This window comes from Musa acuminata, chromosome BXJ2-2, assembly GCF_036884655.1.
Source record: "Musa acuminata AAA Group cultivar baxijiao chromosome BXJ2-2, Cavendish_Baxijiao_AAA, whole genome shotgun sequence".
Lineage (NCBI taxonomy): Eukaryota > Viridiplantae > Streptophyta > Magnoliopsida > Zingiberales > Musaceae > Musa > Musa acuminata.
The window spans coordinates 22,995,121-23,011,753 of NC_088339.1; the positions used below are offsets into that span (position 1 = coordinate 22,995,121).

General features: G+C 37.6%; 1 protein-coding gene and 1 pseudogene across 1 annotated transcript; one reads left to right on the top strand and one right to left on the bottom strand.

Annotated features, from left to right (window-relative positions):
- Positions 1–97: 97 nt before the first annotated feature.
- On the bottom strand, positions 98–6,849 carry LOC135605407 (protein transport protein SEC24 A-like). The gene is made up of 12 exons (XM_065095461.1): positions 5,752–6,849; positions 5,536–5,674; positions 4,350–4,540; positions 4,106–4,213; positions 3,749–3,952; positions 3,419–3,650; positions 3,167–3,316; positions 2,918–3,074; positions 1,933–2,060; positions 1,519–1,841; positions 986–1,171; positions 98–468 (listed from the first exon to the last, which is right to left on the bottom strand). The coding sequence occupies exons 1-12, from the start codon at positions 6,733–6,735 to the stop codon at positions 238–240; spliced, it is 3,033 nt and encodes a 1,010-aa protein (XP_064951533.1). The 5' UTR covers positions 6,736–6,849; the 3' UTR covers positions 98–237.
- Positions 6,850–9,235: 2,386 nt separating this feature from the next.
- LOC135604951 (uncharacterized) lies at positions 9,236–13,906 on the top strand (annotated as a pseudogene).
- The last annotated feature ends 2,727 nt before the right edge of the window (positions 13,907–16,633 follow it).

Sequence of the window (16,633 nt, forward strand, 5' to 3'; positions counted from 1 at the left end):
CAGAAGAAACTTCTCTTCAAGATGAGGTAAAGATAAAAAAAGGAAAGCAGATGAAAAAGAAGTAAAATAAAGAAGAAAACAGATTACCAAAGGAAGTCAGGCCGAATGTGAGATTTGATCTTCAAAAGTTTTGATTCAAACTTCATTGTGCCTTGGATGATCAAATACCTTCAGACTCAGAGAACACAGCATGGAACGGAGTGAGTACTGTTATTAAACTTCCCCCCTCCCTCCTCTTCATGAGATTTGTGATTGCCTAAATATCTGAAGAATCCAATCAACATAGCCGCTGGATCCGGCAGTCTGGTCCTCGAGAAGATTGGCAAGAAACATGAAGCCTTCTCTTGGCTGTTCACCCTGCTTTACCAGATGGCATGACTGATAGGACGAAGGATCCTTTTCTCTCAACGTTCTCAATATCCTCAATAATTTTTTTGATATGTCATTGTCGTGTTCAGAAACTACAACCTGCAAGAGAAGGAGACATGTCAAACTACAGAATCTCACCAACTTACAGCCCCTGATGGAAGGGCGCAGTTCTCAATACTGCCTATTTTCAGTAGATGAATCAACATCGGACCGACCTCTTATAGTCTTGGCAAAATATTTTTGGGAGTAAGGGCACAAGGATATGTCAAACAGAGCATGTTTCCATCTAGTTTTGCAAGAGTTCGACTGCTAAAGGTTTTAGTCTACAACCATTTAGCGACAAGTTAGACTGAAATAATGCTGTCCAGAAGTAACACTTCAAAGCAAAAGAGAGATATAAACACCAGAGGATCTTTTTGATCAACAATTTATGCTGAAGTTCGTAGTAAATATAAAGCTCAACAATTTTAAACAGTTTTTGCTCATTATATTTGTCAGTAATGTATGATGACATTTTTTCTAAGCTAGTTTCAATATAATATGATTAATTCATACCAAAATAAATTTGTCTACTTCAATTAAACAACACAATCAAAGCCCATGGCAAGAAACTTACCCTAGATAGATCAGGGAAGCAGGCAAACTCAACTCCAAGTATATTATTGACTAAATCAGATGAAAGCATCCGACCTAACCAAATAATGAAATTAAATCCATCATCCAAAATGTAAATGCCTTTGGGATCTAAACTTTGGGCAGTCAGTGGTAACTGCTTTGATGGTTCTTGAATCTCCTGTTGATTCTGCAAGGGAGAAAAAAATAAAGTTAACAAGAAAAGCGATAATTTCCACATTACAAAATGGATTGTGCTTTGGAAACTTGGAACTCCATAGCACTCTTCTGAACAAAACAAGTTTTACAGAAAACAACAAGATAAGTTTGTCTGAAATCATAAGCATAATGATAACATATATTTCTATATTTCAAAAAAATTCTCTATTTGAATAAGATATTATTAAACATCTATTTTCTAATTAAAATAATAAAATCTATTGCAATCAAATATGCAACAAGAAGTTCAAGCCAAGATCTATTCAAGTGGGAATAAAAAAAAAAAAAAAGAGAGAAACAATAAGGAGATAGAAATACCTTCAGGAGGTTCTCGTCTATCCTAAGTAAGCTAGGATAAAGAAGTTTAAGCATCCTGCCTATAGGTAGTATCATTATATTGTAACCAACAGCACATCGTTCATCCAGAGGAACATCAGCATACCCTCCACGGAGGGCTGTGGACCTACAAAGAGACAATACATACAGCGGCAAGAATTTCAAAGATTCTGGATAAATCAGTCTTCCACCCAACCGATGCTGGACAACATAAAGATTTCGATATTCTTTAAGGCTTTTCACAAGCTTCAACTGCATCGACTGTCTAGCATCTTCAAGTTTCTGAGACACCGAATTTTCAATTGCTGCGGGATTTTTTGCCATAAGAAACTAGAATAAAAGTTCATTTCCAAAATATCCATCTTCAAAAATTCCAAATTGGATGTTTTTACTCACCAAGCCTACCCAACAAAGAGATAATGGCTCCGGTATCTGCTCGACGGTACATTTCACTAAGATCAGCCACCACCGGTGCAGCTGCTGTATGGACTCTAATGCGCCTTTCACCTGAAGAGGAAGTATATCTTTCATAGCTAAGGATCCACGGAGCATCTCTTGCACCATAAAGCATGGTTCTGACGTCTTAATGACAAAGAAAGTTTAATAGTTGATTTCGCAAATTTGAACAACACAAAATAGTTGAGCTTCTCGCTAAACCAGAAAGCAGGTCTTCAATTATCCGATTTACAAGTTCATTATGAAAACTATTCTAGCATGAGGAAAAAAGATGCTACAACATAGAAGCTCCATTCCGTCAAACCAACCTACTGTAGATATGGGAAACTGAACACAAGTGGAAGAAAGAGTGATGACGAAGGTAAACAAGAGTGATTATGAAAGCAAACTATGCAGTCGAAGGAGTGCCACAAGACAAAATAGCATCAGCAACTAGCAAATCTAACAGGGATCGTTCAAACAAGTCAAATTTATACATAGGACATTTCACACTTGATGAGTGAATTAAGAAGTTTTACTGCTTTTAGAACTAAAACTTCAGAAGAAAGGAAATAGAAACTAACAAAGAGGCAAACTGTCACAAACACAACAAAGACTATCTTTATGTCAACTAGAATGGTGGCAATGATGCTTTTCTTGGAGATAAAATTGTTTAATGCACACAATATGGTCCACTCATCTATTTTTTTGCTCTATGTTCAAGGATTATGTAGGGGCATTAAAAGAAAATGTATTTGTCTGTTTTTTCAAGTGTCCTTTTGTCCAAGCCTAAAAGTTGCTTATTTATGATCACAGTATTCATCCCAGTACTTCACCTCTTAACCATAGATAATTTACATTTTAGATAGGTTAGACAAAAAAGTAAAGCATAAGGGTGAGCATACTTAGCAAACTACTCTAGATGCACCAAGAAAGAAAAGGATACAACAGGGCAACTTGAAAATATACAGTCTGAGATGTCATGAGGGATTCTTCCAAAGACAACTGCATAGCAAAAGCTTTGTCACAATCCACTGCAGGAAGGGCTAATAAATCCGTTGACCCTAGCATACAGTGCCCGTGATAGGTTGTAAAACGGACCCCTGTAATAAAACGGAACAAAAAATATTAAATACCAGTGTACAGCAGAAATTAAAGAAATACTATAGAAGGAAAAAAACATCCTATCATTGACCTTTCCCACATCTTATGCGCATCACAGCTTCCCAGGCAGTCTCCCTTGTAAGGTTCCTAGCCAACTCATAGCCAAGTTTATCACGGTGAATAACAGCATTAAAAGATGGATAATGATACACCTGACCACCAGTATACTTGGCCAGAGTTCCTGTAAATTTACCTCAAGCAAGTATATAGAGAGGTAAAGAAAAATTAAAATGCCAAAACTTTATATATATAACCACTGGACAAAGAATTTGAGCACTGTCACCTAAAGAAGCAATGTCAGAATACTTTTCACTGAAAGCATATATGTCCACGGCAATCTGGGTCGTTGTAAACTCAGCAGCCATCTGCTTATAAAATGGATCTTCAGGTAATCTTAGGGTATGCTCTTTATCTGTTCCATAAAGATGAAGATCATCTCCACGAAGTCTTAGGCGGCCAACACCAAGAGACGGTAATGCACTCTGAAAGATGAGCAACTTCCCTCCGAGTTGACTCTGTCACAGAAAGGATACAACATAAACTTGTAAATCAAGGATTACACTCAGCCCTGCACTGACAAAAATAAAAATATACTAAGTAAACAACATTGTACCATAACCATGAATGCTGCTCTAAGCGCAGGCCCGAGGGCAGATTCTACATTGGCAGTGCCCTCGAACATGATCGGCAAGCTATCTAGAAATGCATCCACAACATGCCTAGAATCAGATAAGTTAACAAGAATATCATCAGGAAGAGGCAAAAATACATCATCCAGGTCAGCTACCACCAACATTTGAGGTTGTGCCAAAGAAGACTGGCAAAAGCAATAAAAATGTTAATCAATAACAAGGTTGATTGTCCTAAAGAATTATGTTAGGGGGGAAAGCAAAAGCACCCAGAAACAACAGGCAAATTTTCGTGCAACAACTACATGGAGCCATGACTTTTAAACAGCTACACCACTTGCCTTCAGATTATGAAAATGCAATGTGCTGTCAAAAGTTATAAAGCCAATTTGTGTCCGAGGAAAGCCAGGTAGACTGTCAAGACAGGATTTGATGGTCTTTGCCACAATCTGCAAAAAATTTGAGGTCAATCTAAACTCAAAGGTCCATATGTACCAAGAAATAAACGGTTATAGCTTGCTCATATAGCTAAATCTGAAAAGAATTTTGAATAATGAGGAAAGTCTCAACAAATTTGGAAATTACCTCAAGCAATCCAGAATGAACTGCAGGAACTGATACATCAATAAGGAAAAAATAGAGAGGTGGCATTGGTGGCCGAACCATATATTCCATTGAAGCAACAAATTCTACACTGCCCTTGCATAGCTCAGGTCTTTGGTCCAAATCACATCTTCTGCCACTGGCATCCAGAGTACAGTAATACTCTCCAGGCACTGAACGAGAATATATATATAAATAAGGGCATGTTCCAAAAGACTTGGGAATATCAGAAAGATGGCATGCTTTGTTAACCAAAATTACAAGAAAGCCACTTAAATCAAATCCCACCAGCATAAACCTAGCATATACAAATGCCATACTTTGTGGTGTAATTCCAACAGAAGCAATTCATATTCTCTTAGATAATATATTGGACATTTATAAAGAGAGATATCTACATTGATAAAAAGAATTTTCCAGGTGAAAACTGGATAAAATACCAAACAACAGAACTAATAATTTTCAAATATTTGAAGTTCATGCAAGTAATACATGCTGAAAGCTGTCACCTAACATACACAAAGTTGTTGCAACATCATCATCCTTGCATCTGAACTTACATAGTACAAGGGCCACAAATAATCCAGCATTAGGGTTTTGTAAAAATTTTACAGTGTTGGCCAACAGTGTTGGCCAGCTCTAGCAACCTCCATCTTTTTGAGGATGTTAACATAGATGCATGGAGTTACTAGAAACAATATGTGAATAGATAATAACTAAAATTAAGAACCAAATGAGGGTAGCAGATGTTACAGACATGTACAGAAGAATCCTATAGATGCACCAGTTAGAAGAGATGAATCATAATTAATGTGAGGCAGAGGATACCTATGAAAATTTTGTTAGAAGCCACAAAGGGTTCTATTGCTCATTGTGATGTCTGACAATGAAATTAGAAAACTCAAACCCTTAAGTTGCTCAATCATATTTAACCAGATAGCCTGTTCTATTCGAGACAATTGCATAAACTGCAACAGTTTTCAAGGGAAATTAGATAAAATGAATGTAAGCTCCAAATGTGGCAATAATCATCTCATGAAACATCAGTCCTACAACAAGCAGAAGTATAGACTGGCAAATTAATACCACTGCAAAAAAACAAAGGTGTGCATAATTGCAAGACTGAACGCTTTGAACTCGGGAAATGAAAGCTCCAAGATTTACACACCATCATTAAGCAAAGAACAAAGGTTGCACCTCCACTTCCTTCCAGCATCTGTGAATGTCACATATGGATTTACATATGTTCTGCATCTTCGGCACCGAATGATGCCTGCTGGCCTAAAATTGACAATTGGCACCTCTTCCTGAAGAATTATAGTTGACAAGAGGTTCACATGGATATCAACAGGTGCCTATTAAACTACCAAAAAAAACACTTAACCTTATCGGGAGCTTCTGCTAGAGGATGAACTACTGCTCCAAGAGGCAAATGCCACCTAGAAAGCAATGACTGAGACTTTGGTATTGCATGAGTTGTTAGCCGCAAGATCCTAGGATGGCAATTCAGTGGATACATCTCCAGAATCTTAGCTGACTCTTCATCACCATTTAGAGGTCTTGGCAGTAACTTGGTGTCAATCCCAGGATCGAGAGCCCCCGGTACTGATCCAACAGTTAATGATTCAAATTCTTCAACCAGACCTTGGAGACCTCCCATAGGTGGCCCTGCCATGGGATGCTGCAGTTGTTCCCTTGAACCAAAACCCAGAGGACCTCGAATTGGAGGCGGTGCAGATACATGACTTTGGTGAGAATGATAAGGAGAACCGTGTACAGGAGCAACATGGGAAGATGAAAAGGCCTGCATTGATGGCTGTGAAACTGATCTAGAAGCATGAAACTGTGCATCTGGATGAAATGGGGGCATGTTAGATCTTGGGGGCACACTTGAATATCCATGTAAAGATGGTTGAGGTGGAGCCATTGATGTAGAGAATGATGACTCTAATGGTTGAGGCATATTACTCCTTGATGTCAACTGGGTTGCACCTTGTGGTGGAGGACCCATTGATACCACCGGAATTTGTGACTGGGGGCGAAAAGATCCAGTAGGAAGCATAGCTGGCTGACTAATGGGAGGAAAAGTTTGAGCAGCTGGCAGAAATCTTGGGGCTTGTGATTGCTGATAAATGCTGGCACCCTGTGCCAGGTAAGATGGAATATTAGACCTGATAGATGGTTGTGGATCTCTGTAGCTAGAAGGTTGTGTGCCAATGGAAGGCCCCGAAGATACAAATGGAGATGTAGTTTGTGGAGCGCCTATTGCCCCCAAGCCAACCCCAGGACCTGAAGATTGTGGAGCAGCTAGAAAGGGTGGGGTTGGCTTTCCTGGATAATTTGATTGTTCTCTTCCCAAGGGTTGCATCTTTACCTGAAAATTTTTAATTTATTGTGGGTCTGGCCCACTAAATAATAATAAAATCAGAAAAATTGCAAAACCTGTAGTATGACCAACAAAAAATAATCAAGAAGAAAATTTGACATAATTTAGCCATATTGTCTAGGATGATTACACTATGTCAATCACATCTAAAATTTTCAATCGCTGCAGTATTACTAAAAATCTCAAGAAACCATTTATTGAAACAGCAGTTCACAGAATGCTTTCTAGGGATAAATCTGCATGATTATAGTATCTCAGGAGATAGATCTGATCTCCTCTCTGAGTTATGATTTCTTCAGAACTCAATTTTGCAATCCTCAAACACTCAATTTCTCATGAAGTGTTCAGATGTCAATAAGAATAATTATATCAAGGACTTGCCTCCTACTATAATCAATCAAAATATACCACTTGTCTTAGTTACAAATAAGAAAAACAGGGAGAAAAAATAACATTGGTAAAAATATCTAAGAATACTGAAACATGTAAAGTTCTCAGGTTGATGGTGTCAGAAACGGCCATCAATTTCCTACTTGTATTATTTTTTTGGTGATGCAAGAGAAAAATCAAAAGGTTATCCAAATACTAAATGAACTTACAACTTCTTCAGAGTTTTTTATTCTAAAGGACATCACAGCGACCACACTATATCACAACATCCCCCTTTACTTTAACCATCTTGCTTAAACTTTATAAATAAACCTTACATCAATCTTCCCCTCTTGCTGAGTATTCGATCGATCTAAAACTTCTCATCCATCTATTTCAAATATACATCAAACTTAGTGTAAAATCCATAGCCTCTAAAGTTTATCACTGAGATATCCAAGATTTAAATTAATCCTAATTTATTTTTATCAATCAGAATAATATCATCAATCAACAATGTTTACCAAAAAGGATTATCCAAAATATACCTGGTAAGTTGTCACAAAACAAGTGACAACAAGGTCTATTCTTTGATAAACTAAAACAACAAAAATATTCCCATCATCCCATTCATCAGATAAAGTAAAATTATATACAATGAGAGAGAGAGAGAGAGAGAGAGAGAGAGAGAGAGAGCGAGCAACAAAATTAGTAAGATAGTGAGAGTGCTCTGATCACTCAGCCTACGCATTCAACGACAAAAAATAATCATGGAAGGTTTCCGTGCAGATAAAGGAAAAGGCAACCAACAGCCAATTTAGTTCAAGAATCTAAAACTCAGGAGATATAGAACTCAGAGGATGAAAAACTGAACCATAAAGAAAGAAAAGAATCAAATAGTGTTCTTCGAAGCAAGTGACGAATCAGATCCTGCGCAAATTATCTGCACCGCCAAACCAATCGCTGATCACAAGACTGAAACAGATCATGATGCTCTCAATTAACATGAAGACCAGATCCACGTACAAAGCTCGATGGACAACGAATTCAGATTTAGAACCTAAACCCTAATCTATATAGCCAAGATCTCCCAAGAGAAAAACACTATGAGATCACGATCCGACGGGGATCCTAACTATAACATCCGCCAACAAAGATCGTGTATAAATATTCGTTATGATCAATTTAGGAAGGCCATGAATAGTAATTCAAGTAAAGAAGAAGGTAAACATCATCCATCGCATCCAAAGCGAGAAAGATTAAGGACCACGCAGTGGATCGAACCGAGGAATCGAGTCGAAAGCGTACCTGTGGACGTCGGAGAGGAAGCCGTAGCAGTGGAAGGAGAAGCCCGAGTCGAAACGAAGTGAGGCGGGGGAAGAGACCTATTGTAATTGCGTCGGGTCCCACAGCCTGATTCGATCCCAGACGTTGAGAAGTAAATGGACGGTGGATGAAGCGCTTACCATGTGATCGCCGTGTATTACGAGTAGCGCCAGATCCAACGTGTCTTTCTCGTCTGCCAGCCCCGTCACCGCGAAGGGAATTCACACTTTGTCATTGGGTGAAATCTACGGGCCCCATATCCACGGTGGGGTTTAGTGATCTCAACGGAAGGGACACGTTGGCCTCGGTCGAGACACGTGGCGAGCGTTAAGCTACTCCGCGGAGCTGGTTTAGTTAAGGGAATATAATGGTACATTAATTAATGCGATTAGCCATGTAAGAACAATATTAGTCTTTATATTATTACTAATGAATTAATCAATCATGATTTCCGGTATAACAAAATAAATACTTACTAATTCACACACACAATAATAAAAAAAATGGAATATCATTCTTATATTTCTTCCAGTAATCCAATAATTCCTCTAAGAAATTTATTTTGGTTCATAATTTTATTGAGTAGTATATATTTTATTTAATAATCAATTTAAAATTCCATTTATTGAGTAATATTTTTAATATAATATTGCATATTTTCTGTAAAAAATATTTTATTAATATGTCATATAACTTTGACGCCGTCATCACTAAAAAGTGAGGTGGGGGTGTCACCGCCGCAGACTTCCACCAGTGACGACCTCGAAAGCGAACACCAGCCCTGGCCATGGAGAAGAACAATGTGATAGTCTGTCGCAGCTGTGGGCTTCCTCGGCCTCCTCTCCGCCGCGCTCGGCTTCGCCGCAGAGGCCACAAGGATCACGGTTTTGGCATACCGAGACGATCCCTTTTCGCTTTCATTTTCTCTCCCTGATCTCCGTGATTTGTTGATCATGGCATTCTACCATTCCCTGATGCAGAGAACTTTCATTGCGAAGACTCTGCTCATTTGTAGGTGCTGTCACTGTTTCCTCCCATTGTACTTGCAAATGCGTGGTAGAGCTTCGATGATTTCTATTTTCTTGGTCTTTCTTGGAAGACGCGGCTTTGGTGTTATAAGAAAGCTGTTCTCTTGGAACCAGCTACAACGATGACCTTTGACCCCTTTATCGCATTTGGATTTGTAGGATTTATAGTCTGGATGTTGGTGATTAGAATTAGAAGGCCTCTTTCCAGTTCCGTTACTGTTCTCGATGGCAAAGGTCCGATCTATAGGTCCCTTGGTTGTGTTTTCTTTCGTGAGTATGGGTGGACTGTCATCATTATGCATTGCTGTCAGTTGTCAAGTTTTGTTTCTACTCTCCGGAAGGTTATATGCAGGTTAGCGTTCTATCCAGGTGTGACTGCTGTTTTCCGATAAAGGGATTTGAATGTCAAGCCATTTTATGTTCTGATTCTGATTGTCTTTTATCTTCCGGACTCAACTGCAATGATCATGTTTTTGCATATGTCATGGCTCCAAAAGGTTACTGATTCTGGAGCACAAGGATAGGAAAGGAGTCGTATGACTCTGCATTGTAGTAGGAGGGAGTTGCATTAAATTTGTTTTAAGGAGAGAGGCTATAAAACAGGTTTCAACAAAGTTCCATGTCTCAGAAATGTATTTGATTACTCTTATGTGATGTTACTATAATGTAGCATGACAAGATACTGGCTGATTTCATGTCACAGATTCTAGGTTCTCTTAGTCCAAGGTCATGTGTCCTAACATCACTTGCATTGTGGAATTACAGATTAATTATGAATCTGTACTTCAGTTTGAATACATAATTTAGATTCATATTGTTCATGGAGAGACAAGAATGATAGTTCAAATACAATTAAAATTTTCACCTTCACCTATCTTATAGAATCTAGGGGAAATTTTGAAAAATACACTTTTGTGTTTTTTGCTTGCATTAGTTTAAGGTGCTTCATGAATAGGCAGGTCTCATTATTTGCTGATTGGCTTTTATTTTTATTATTTTGTCATAGGGTACTTCTTGCCCAAACTTCCTTTAGTCACTACTTGTTTTATGATTCCATGTTTTTCTTTGTTGGGTTATCTCTAATTATGTATGTTAATAAATTGTTGTCAAGCATCTCTACACACTGATGAGCCTTATTGTGATTGACTGGGCTGGCCTAAATAAACTAGGAGAACTGCTAGTCAATGTTCATTCATGACAAGGTCTAATAGCTTTTGTCTAAATGGATCTTTGTTGATGTCAAAAATCAATATCTATAATTCTACATCATCTTTCACATTTTTTCTTCATTTTCTTCATTTTTTTAAATATAATTCTACATCATCTTTCACACTAAAAATGAGGTGGGGGTGTCACCGCCTACGTCATCTTTGTTAGATCTCTTTATTTATTCTATTGCCACAATGAGATGCCATATATTTTTCCTTTATATGACAACATAAGCTTGCACGTTGGTTAAGAAATTTTCATTGAGCCATTAGAACTGTTGCCTTTTTATCAAGTGTAATATTTGTTCCTTCAATCTCTATATTGCAGGTTTCTGATGTGCAAACAACAAATCTAGTTGTATGCACGTACCCAAGGACTCCTGCACTAGCTCTGGGTTTATTAGCAGCAGTGGCTCTTATGATAGCTCAAGCCATCATAAAAACTGTATCTGGGTGTATTTGTTGTACAAAGTATCCAAATCCATCAGACACTAACTGGACATTAGGGTTGATCTCCTTTATTGCTACTTGGTAACTTCAGCACCTATAAGTTTATTTTTCATGGACACATTAATCCATACAACATAAATTGTTGTGCCTCTTGTAAATTAGTTTCTTAGGCATGGTAATTATTGGTAATGCATTTGACTATACTGCAGAGTATATACAAAAACAATAAGCAAGCTACAAGTTTCTAGGAATTAATAATGTGGTACTGGTTCCTTTGGTAATTGGCTTTATTGAGGTTCGTCTGTTTTTGGTCATCCTTTAGGCAATTTACTAGATGCAAAGTTATCATACCCTTAAAAACTTGTAACTTGATGGGATAATTGCAGACTGCTGCTATTTTTTCATGTGTAGAGTAACATATTCAAATACTTTATCTTTTGTTGAAGGCATATTTTGTATACAACTCATAGGATAATCCTCTCTGTTTTAGGGATTCTGTAATTTAGATTCCTTGCCTGGAAGCAACTGCAAGGATCATCACTTTCTCCTCTTTATTACTCATGATTCTGTCCCTTTTTTGGTGCATCTTTTTGAGGTACATGAATTTCTTGACTGCTAGTGCTACCTATATAAAGTTAACATGAATAAGAGAATTTTACTGTTTGTTGTTGTGTATGAACTGTAACTGGTCCCTAATTAACTAATCCTTGATATGGTATACTAATAGTTCTAGGCATGACTATCCTTACAGCAATATTTACTGTTGGATATCTATTATTTTGTATCCAGTGCAAGTAAGTATCATTTTTCACTGAGGCTTATTTACAAAAGTAACGACAACAAGAAGTTATCCCAACTATCTGGGGTTCACTTCATGAATCCTTTCTTATCATTCAACTCTATTAAGGGTATTATTGCAGGTCAAACTAAGAGCAACTGTAGTCCTTTGTACTGTTTCCAGTGAAGTCTTCTTTGGAACTATTATGCTGCATGTGATTTGATAAATCTTATATCAAATTTTACTGGCATCGTTGGTCCATACACTTGGGATGTGCTAACACACACTTGCAAACAGTAAAGTGGTGTAAATATAACTTTAGCACTTGACAACCATGGTTTGGCCTGTGAGACTTTCAACTCATAGTGACTAGTGTTGGCAGCAATTGGAAAGCCAACACAAAATGGAGAAATTGAAATGTTAGTCTCACAGACTGTCACAGCCACATCCTTCTGTAGTAGAGTTGACAGCATTACTCCTATATTTTTCTGGTATGCTAGGTTCCTTGCCAATCAAATGCTTTTTGTGACTTTAATGTACGTGATACAATGGTACAACTACAATTGCTCTGGCATCAACTGATAGCTTTGCTACCATGAAATGACCTGAAATGAAAATATGACATCTAGAAATGCAGGTAGGGGTGATAGACGGAATGTGCTTAACTGCTTAATATCTTAGTTTGGCAAGTATAAGTTATTAGTTTCTAGAGTGAAAATTCTGTTTAACTGTCATAATAGACACCTGATGATTATTCATGGACTGCTTAATCTGAGATAAAGTTGTCAATGAAGATAAAGTTGCAAAAGATATAGCCAGGGGACTCAAATGGTGCTTGTATCAGTGCCAAGTGATGCTCCAGTTTTCGCTCTGTTTGGTGGGTTAAACAACACACATGCTTTAAATACAACATACATGTAGCACGGAAAGCTCTGCCATCTTGATTCATTCTTTGGTCCATTAGCTGCTTGCTTGGAGTAGACAAACTAGTTTGTCAAACTTTTAGCAGTTGTTCTGTTTTAAATTAAATCAATGATTGCTGCTTTCTACTGCTAGGTTTTTTCTATTTAAATTGATATCTGCATTGTTTCAGGCCAATAACTTAATTATCATTTTCTTTTCTTCAATCATGCAGGGTTACTTTCATAATAGCCTTTGTACTATTGCTATCATCAAGTCTGGAGTATTTTCAGGAGGTGCGGTGTTATCTCTTGCAAGTGTTGCCTTTGGCATTGTATATTATGTTTCATCGTATTCAGCAAAGAACACCCAGTCCTGGAATGCACAACAAAATCAAGGCATCGCATTGGGCCATCCTCATACACCACGCCAGACTCAACCCACTCCAGTATTTGTGCATGAGGATACCTATAACCGGCAGCAATTTCCCTAAAGATGGCACTTGCTACTATTTTCTGGGTCATTCTTTTCTCTCATTCTTCCTTGGTATGTGGAGATAGATATGCATCCTACATGACCTGAAACCAGCTGCCGGCTTCGGCGGCTCTGTCTTGGTACCACAGAGTGTAGTTGACTATTAGCTATAATGTATTGTTCTTTATCTTCTTAGTGATGGATCATGCATTTGGCAGCATTCAACTGCAATATTCAGGACAATCTGGAGGGGTTATCCATTGAAAGATCATTCAATTGTAATCTGTGCCACAGCACGAACATCATGTATTGTTGTATGATCAACATCAATGTAATTAATACATCCTGACTAGACTTCAGAAAAGAAACTTAGATGTGGGACAATTTGCATGGTTTTTGTGTCTTGTAAAGATCTATACGTTTTGCGTGGCAGCATTAAAGTAGTTCTATTTGTAATGTTGTGACATTCACATCTATTTATTCCTTGGGGGATTATGTGCCATTGGTGCAAAGGAACAATGCATTAAGTCCCGTGGAATGTATGATAATAAAATGATTATTTGCTTTCCTTTTTTTTCTTTTTACAAGAAAATCTGTGTTTTGGTCTAGTATTTATTTCTTTTGTATATATAAAGAGATCGTGATGACTTATTTTTAAGGACAAGTCTTTGTTGTTCTAATTTTGCTTCTCTTTTATTCATATTTGGTGAGAGAGTAATCGTCGGGCTAATTGATTCACTAATTTAGCAAATAATTCATATTTGATTATAATTGGAAGAAGAATTTATAAATTAATTTTTAATTTATAATTTTTCCTTTTTTTTTTTTTTCTTTTTTTGGTAATAAAAAGAAAAATTGCTTCTATTTTTATATTTTATTTTTATTCGAATTTGTGAAAACACACGTCAACGCCGTCCGATTCCGTGCACCCTTCTTCACGGTGTGTCTCTCACCGGTACTCCAGTCGTCACTTAAGTCGGACGGAAGGGGGCCCCTGTCCCCGTCGTCCTCTCTTTTGGCCGCTTCGATGCACCGATCACGGGCAGCACAGCTTGGGGATCCGAAGTCGGGTGAGCGGCAAATCCATTCCCTCCTCCTTCCTCTTTTCCGTTGTGAGTTCTCGTGTTTTGATTCGATTTACGCGCTCTATATATCGATCGATCACTCGGTCCGCTGGATTCTGCTCTCATCCTCCACCATTGGTTGATCTAGGGCTTGATCTTGCAGCGAAATCTTCCTTCCTTTCGGCGTACTGCTGATTACTCTCGGTCAGATGTGATCTTTTCTGCCTTCTTTTTTTCCTGCCCCAGTCTCTGGCATGAATTGGATAAAGAAAAAGACGGCCACTTGTTGAATGGAATTAGGTAGTTTGGACATCTGAAGAGATACCTTTAATCATTGTTTCTGTGGCTTGCTGTTAGAAATGAACTGTTAATGAAGGCCGGCCTGAAGGACAAGGGATTATTTAGACTTCAGAATGCATACTTTGTAATGATGTCTTGTAGAACATTGTCGCATAACATTCCAATATAGATTTTCAAGTGATATTTGGTCCCAGTTTCTGTTGTTTTTCAACACTTACTAAGATGTTAGAATGTTCATCAAGAGTTAGTGTGGTTCAGCAAGAAATGTGTTGGAAAGCATATGATGTAGATAGAAAAAACATCCTAGTATTAGCAGCCAGTGTATATCATGTATGATTTAAAAGGAACATGAGTTTGCTTAAGAATTGTATTTGAACTTCTGAGTGTACGTGCAATAGAGTTCAACTTGAGGTGTTTTGATAAAGGGGAATATGCAGATTTTATATCTTTGGTGATAGATTTATAGACTATTTTGATCTCTTAATTGTAATTGGAGTACAATTGCACGTTCTGAATTCCTGCATGTTTCTGATTGAAGATGGCATGAAAAAGTTCAGCAAAAGCAAGCGATCACCATCTTTTCTTAGACTATCTCAACAATGACATGTTGTTTCTGTCAGAACCTTCTGGAATGTACTCCTGGTAGTCATTTGTTGTAACTCTGGCAGTTGGGTCTTCACCTATCGATCCCTTACCATATATTTAATTTCTGCATCTATGTACTTATCAATTTGGCATGTGTCTAAGAATATTTCAAGCATAAGATATGCGTAAATTGGAAGATGCCTCGAGCGTCTCTTCAATAGTTATCCAACTATATAGTCTTTGTGCTGATTAACCAACTAAAATATTCTGCATAGAGAGAACTAACCTATTCTTTGTAAATTCTTGGTGTCTCTTTGTTGCTTAGTGTTTCAGTACCATGACTCAAATAATTCTTTTGGATATTTCGTTGTTGCTGCAGTTTAAACATGGCAGCACCCAAAATAATTGGATCTGTGGTTGCGTTCTTTGCATTTGCATATGTATGTGACACTTTAGTTGCTGACAGAAAGATTTTTGGAGGTAATTTATGCTAAACTTCTGATTCTGTATTATATGATCTTTAACAAAGTTGAATCTAACATCTGCATTTCTCAAAACCAGACAGAACACCATAAACTGTAGCTGATAATGAACGGTGGGAAGCCACCTACGAGAAGTTTCAGGCCTGGCCTTGTACTGCAGGGCCACCAGTAGTGATGAATCCTATATCCTGCCAAAACTTCATTGTAAGATCAACTGAATCTTAAGGTAAAAGGCATCGTTTGGTGCAACTTTTATGTTCTAGTTGTTTCTTGTTTAATAAATAAGGTTTTGGTTTTGTTGTTGATCCTCAAGTATGGATTTCATCTTAGGACCTCTTTTGTGACTGTTCTGGTGATATTGTGTTGGAAGAAAGCACTATATCTGCTCATAATCATCTTGATTTGCACAAGTGTTTTTTATTCACATTTTGATTGCAGTGATAATGATTAATAAGCAGAGATTGATTTTACCTCATTATGTTTCTCATGGATGTTGACATTATTCTGACAGTTTGAATAGGAAGTCAATAATTAGTAAACAGATATGTATGTTTGACCTCCAAATTCCTCATGTATCTTTTGTTGCGTATCAATCTCATGGGTATTAATGTTGCTTGATGTCAAGGACATAAACAATAGGAAGCACATTTAGCATGTGCCCTTGTGGCTTCACTGCCAAAGTGTTTCCAAGCTAACAATCCATTGAATTGGTCACCATCTTATTCTTTGTAAGAAAGTTGTCAGCTGGATGGGAACAGGGATGACAATAAATAACTAGAATTCTAACAGGTAAAAGAAGGAATCGATCTTTTTTTCCTCCCTTCTCGACATTTCTTCTCTTATTCTTATGCTTTCTTTCTGCTGATAAAAGCAGGAGTCTTCCTTGCCTCCCTAACTGAGTTCCCATGGCTGCTTG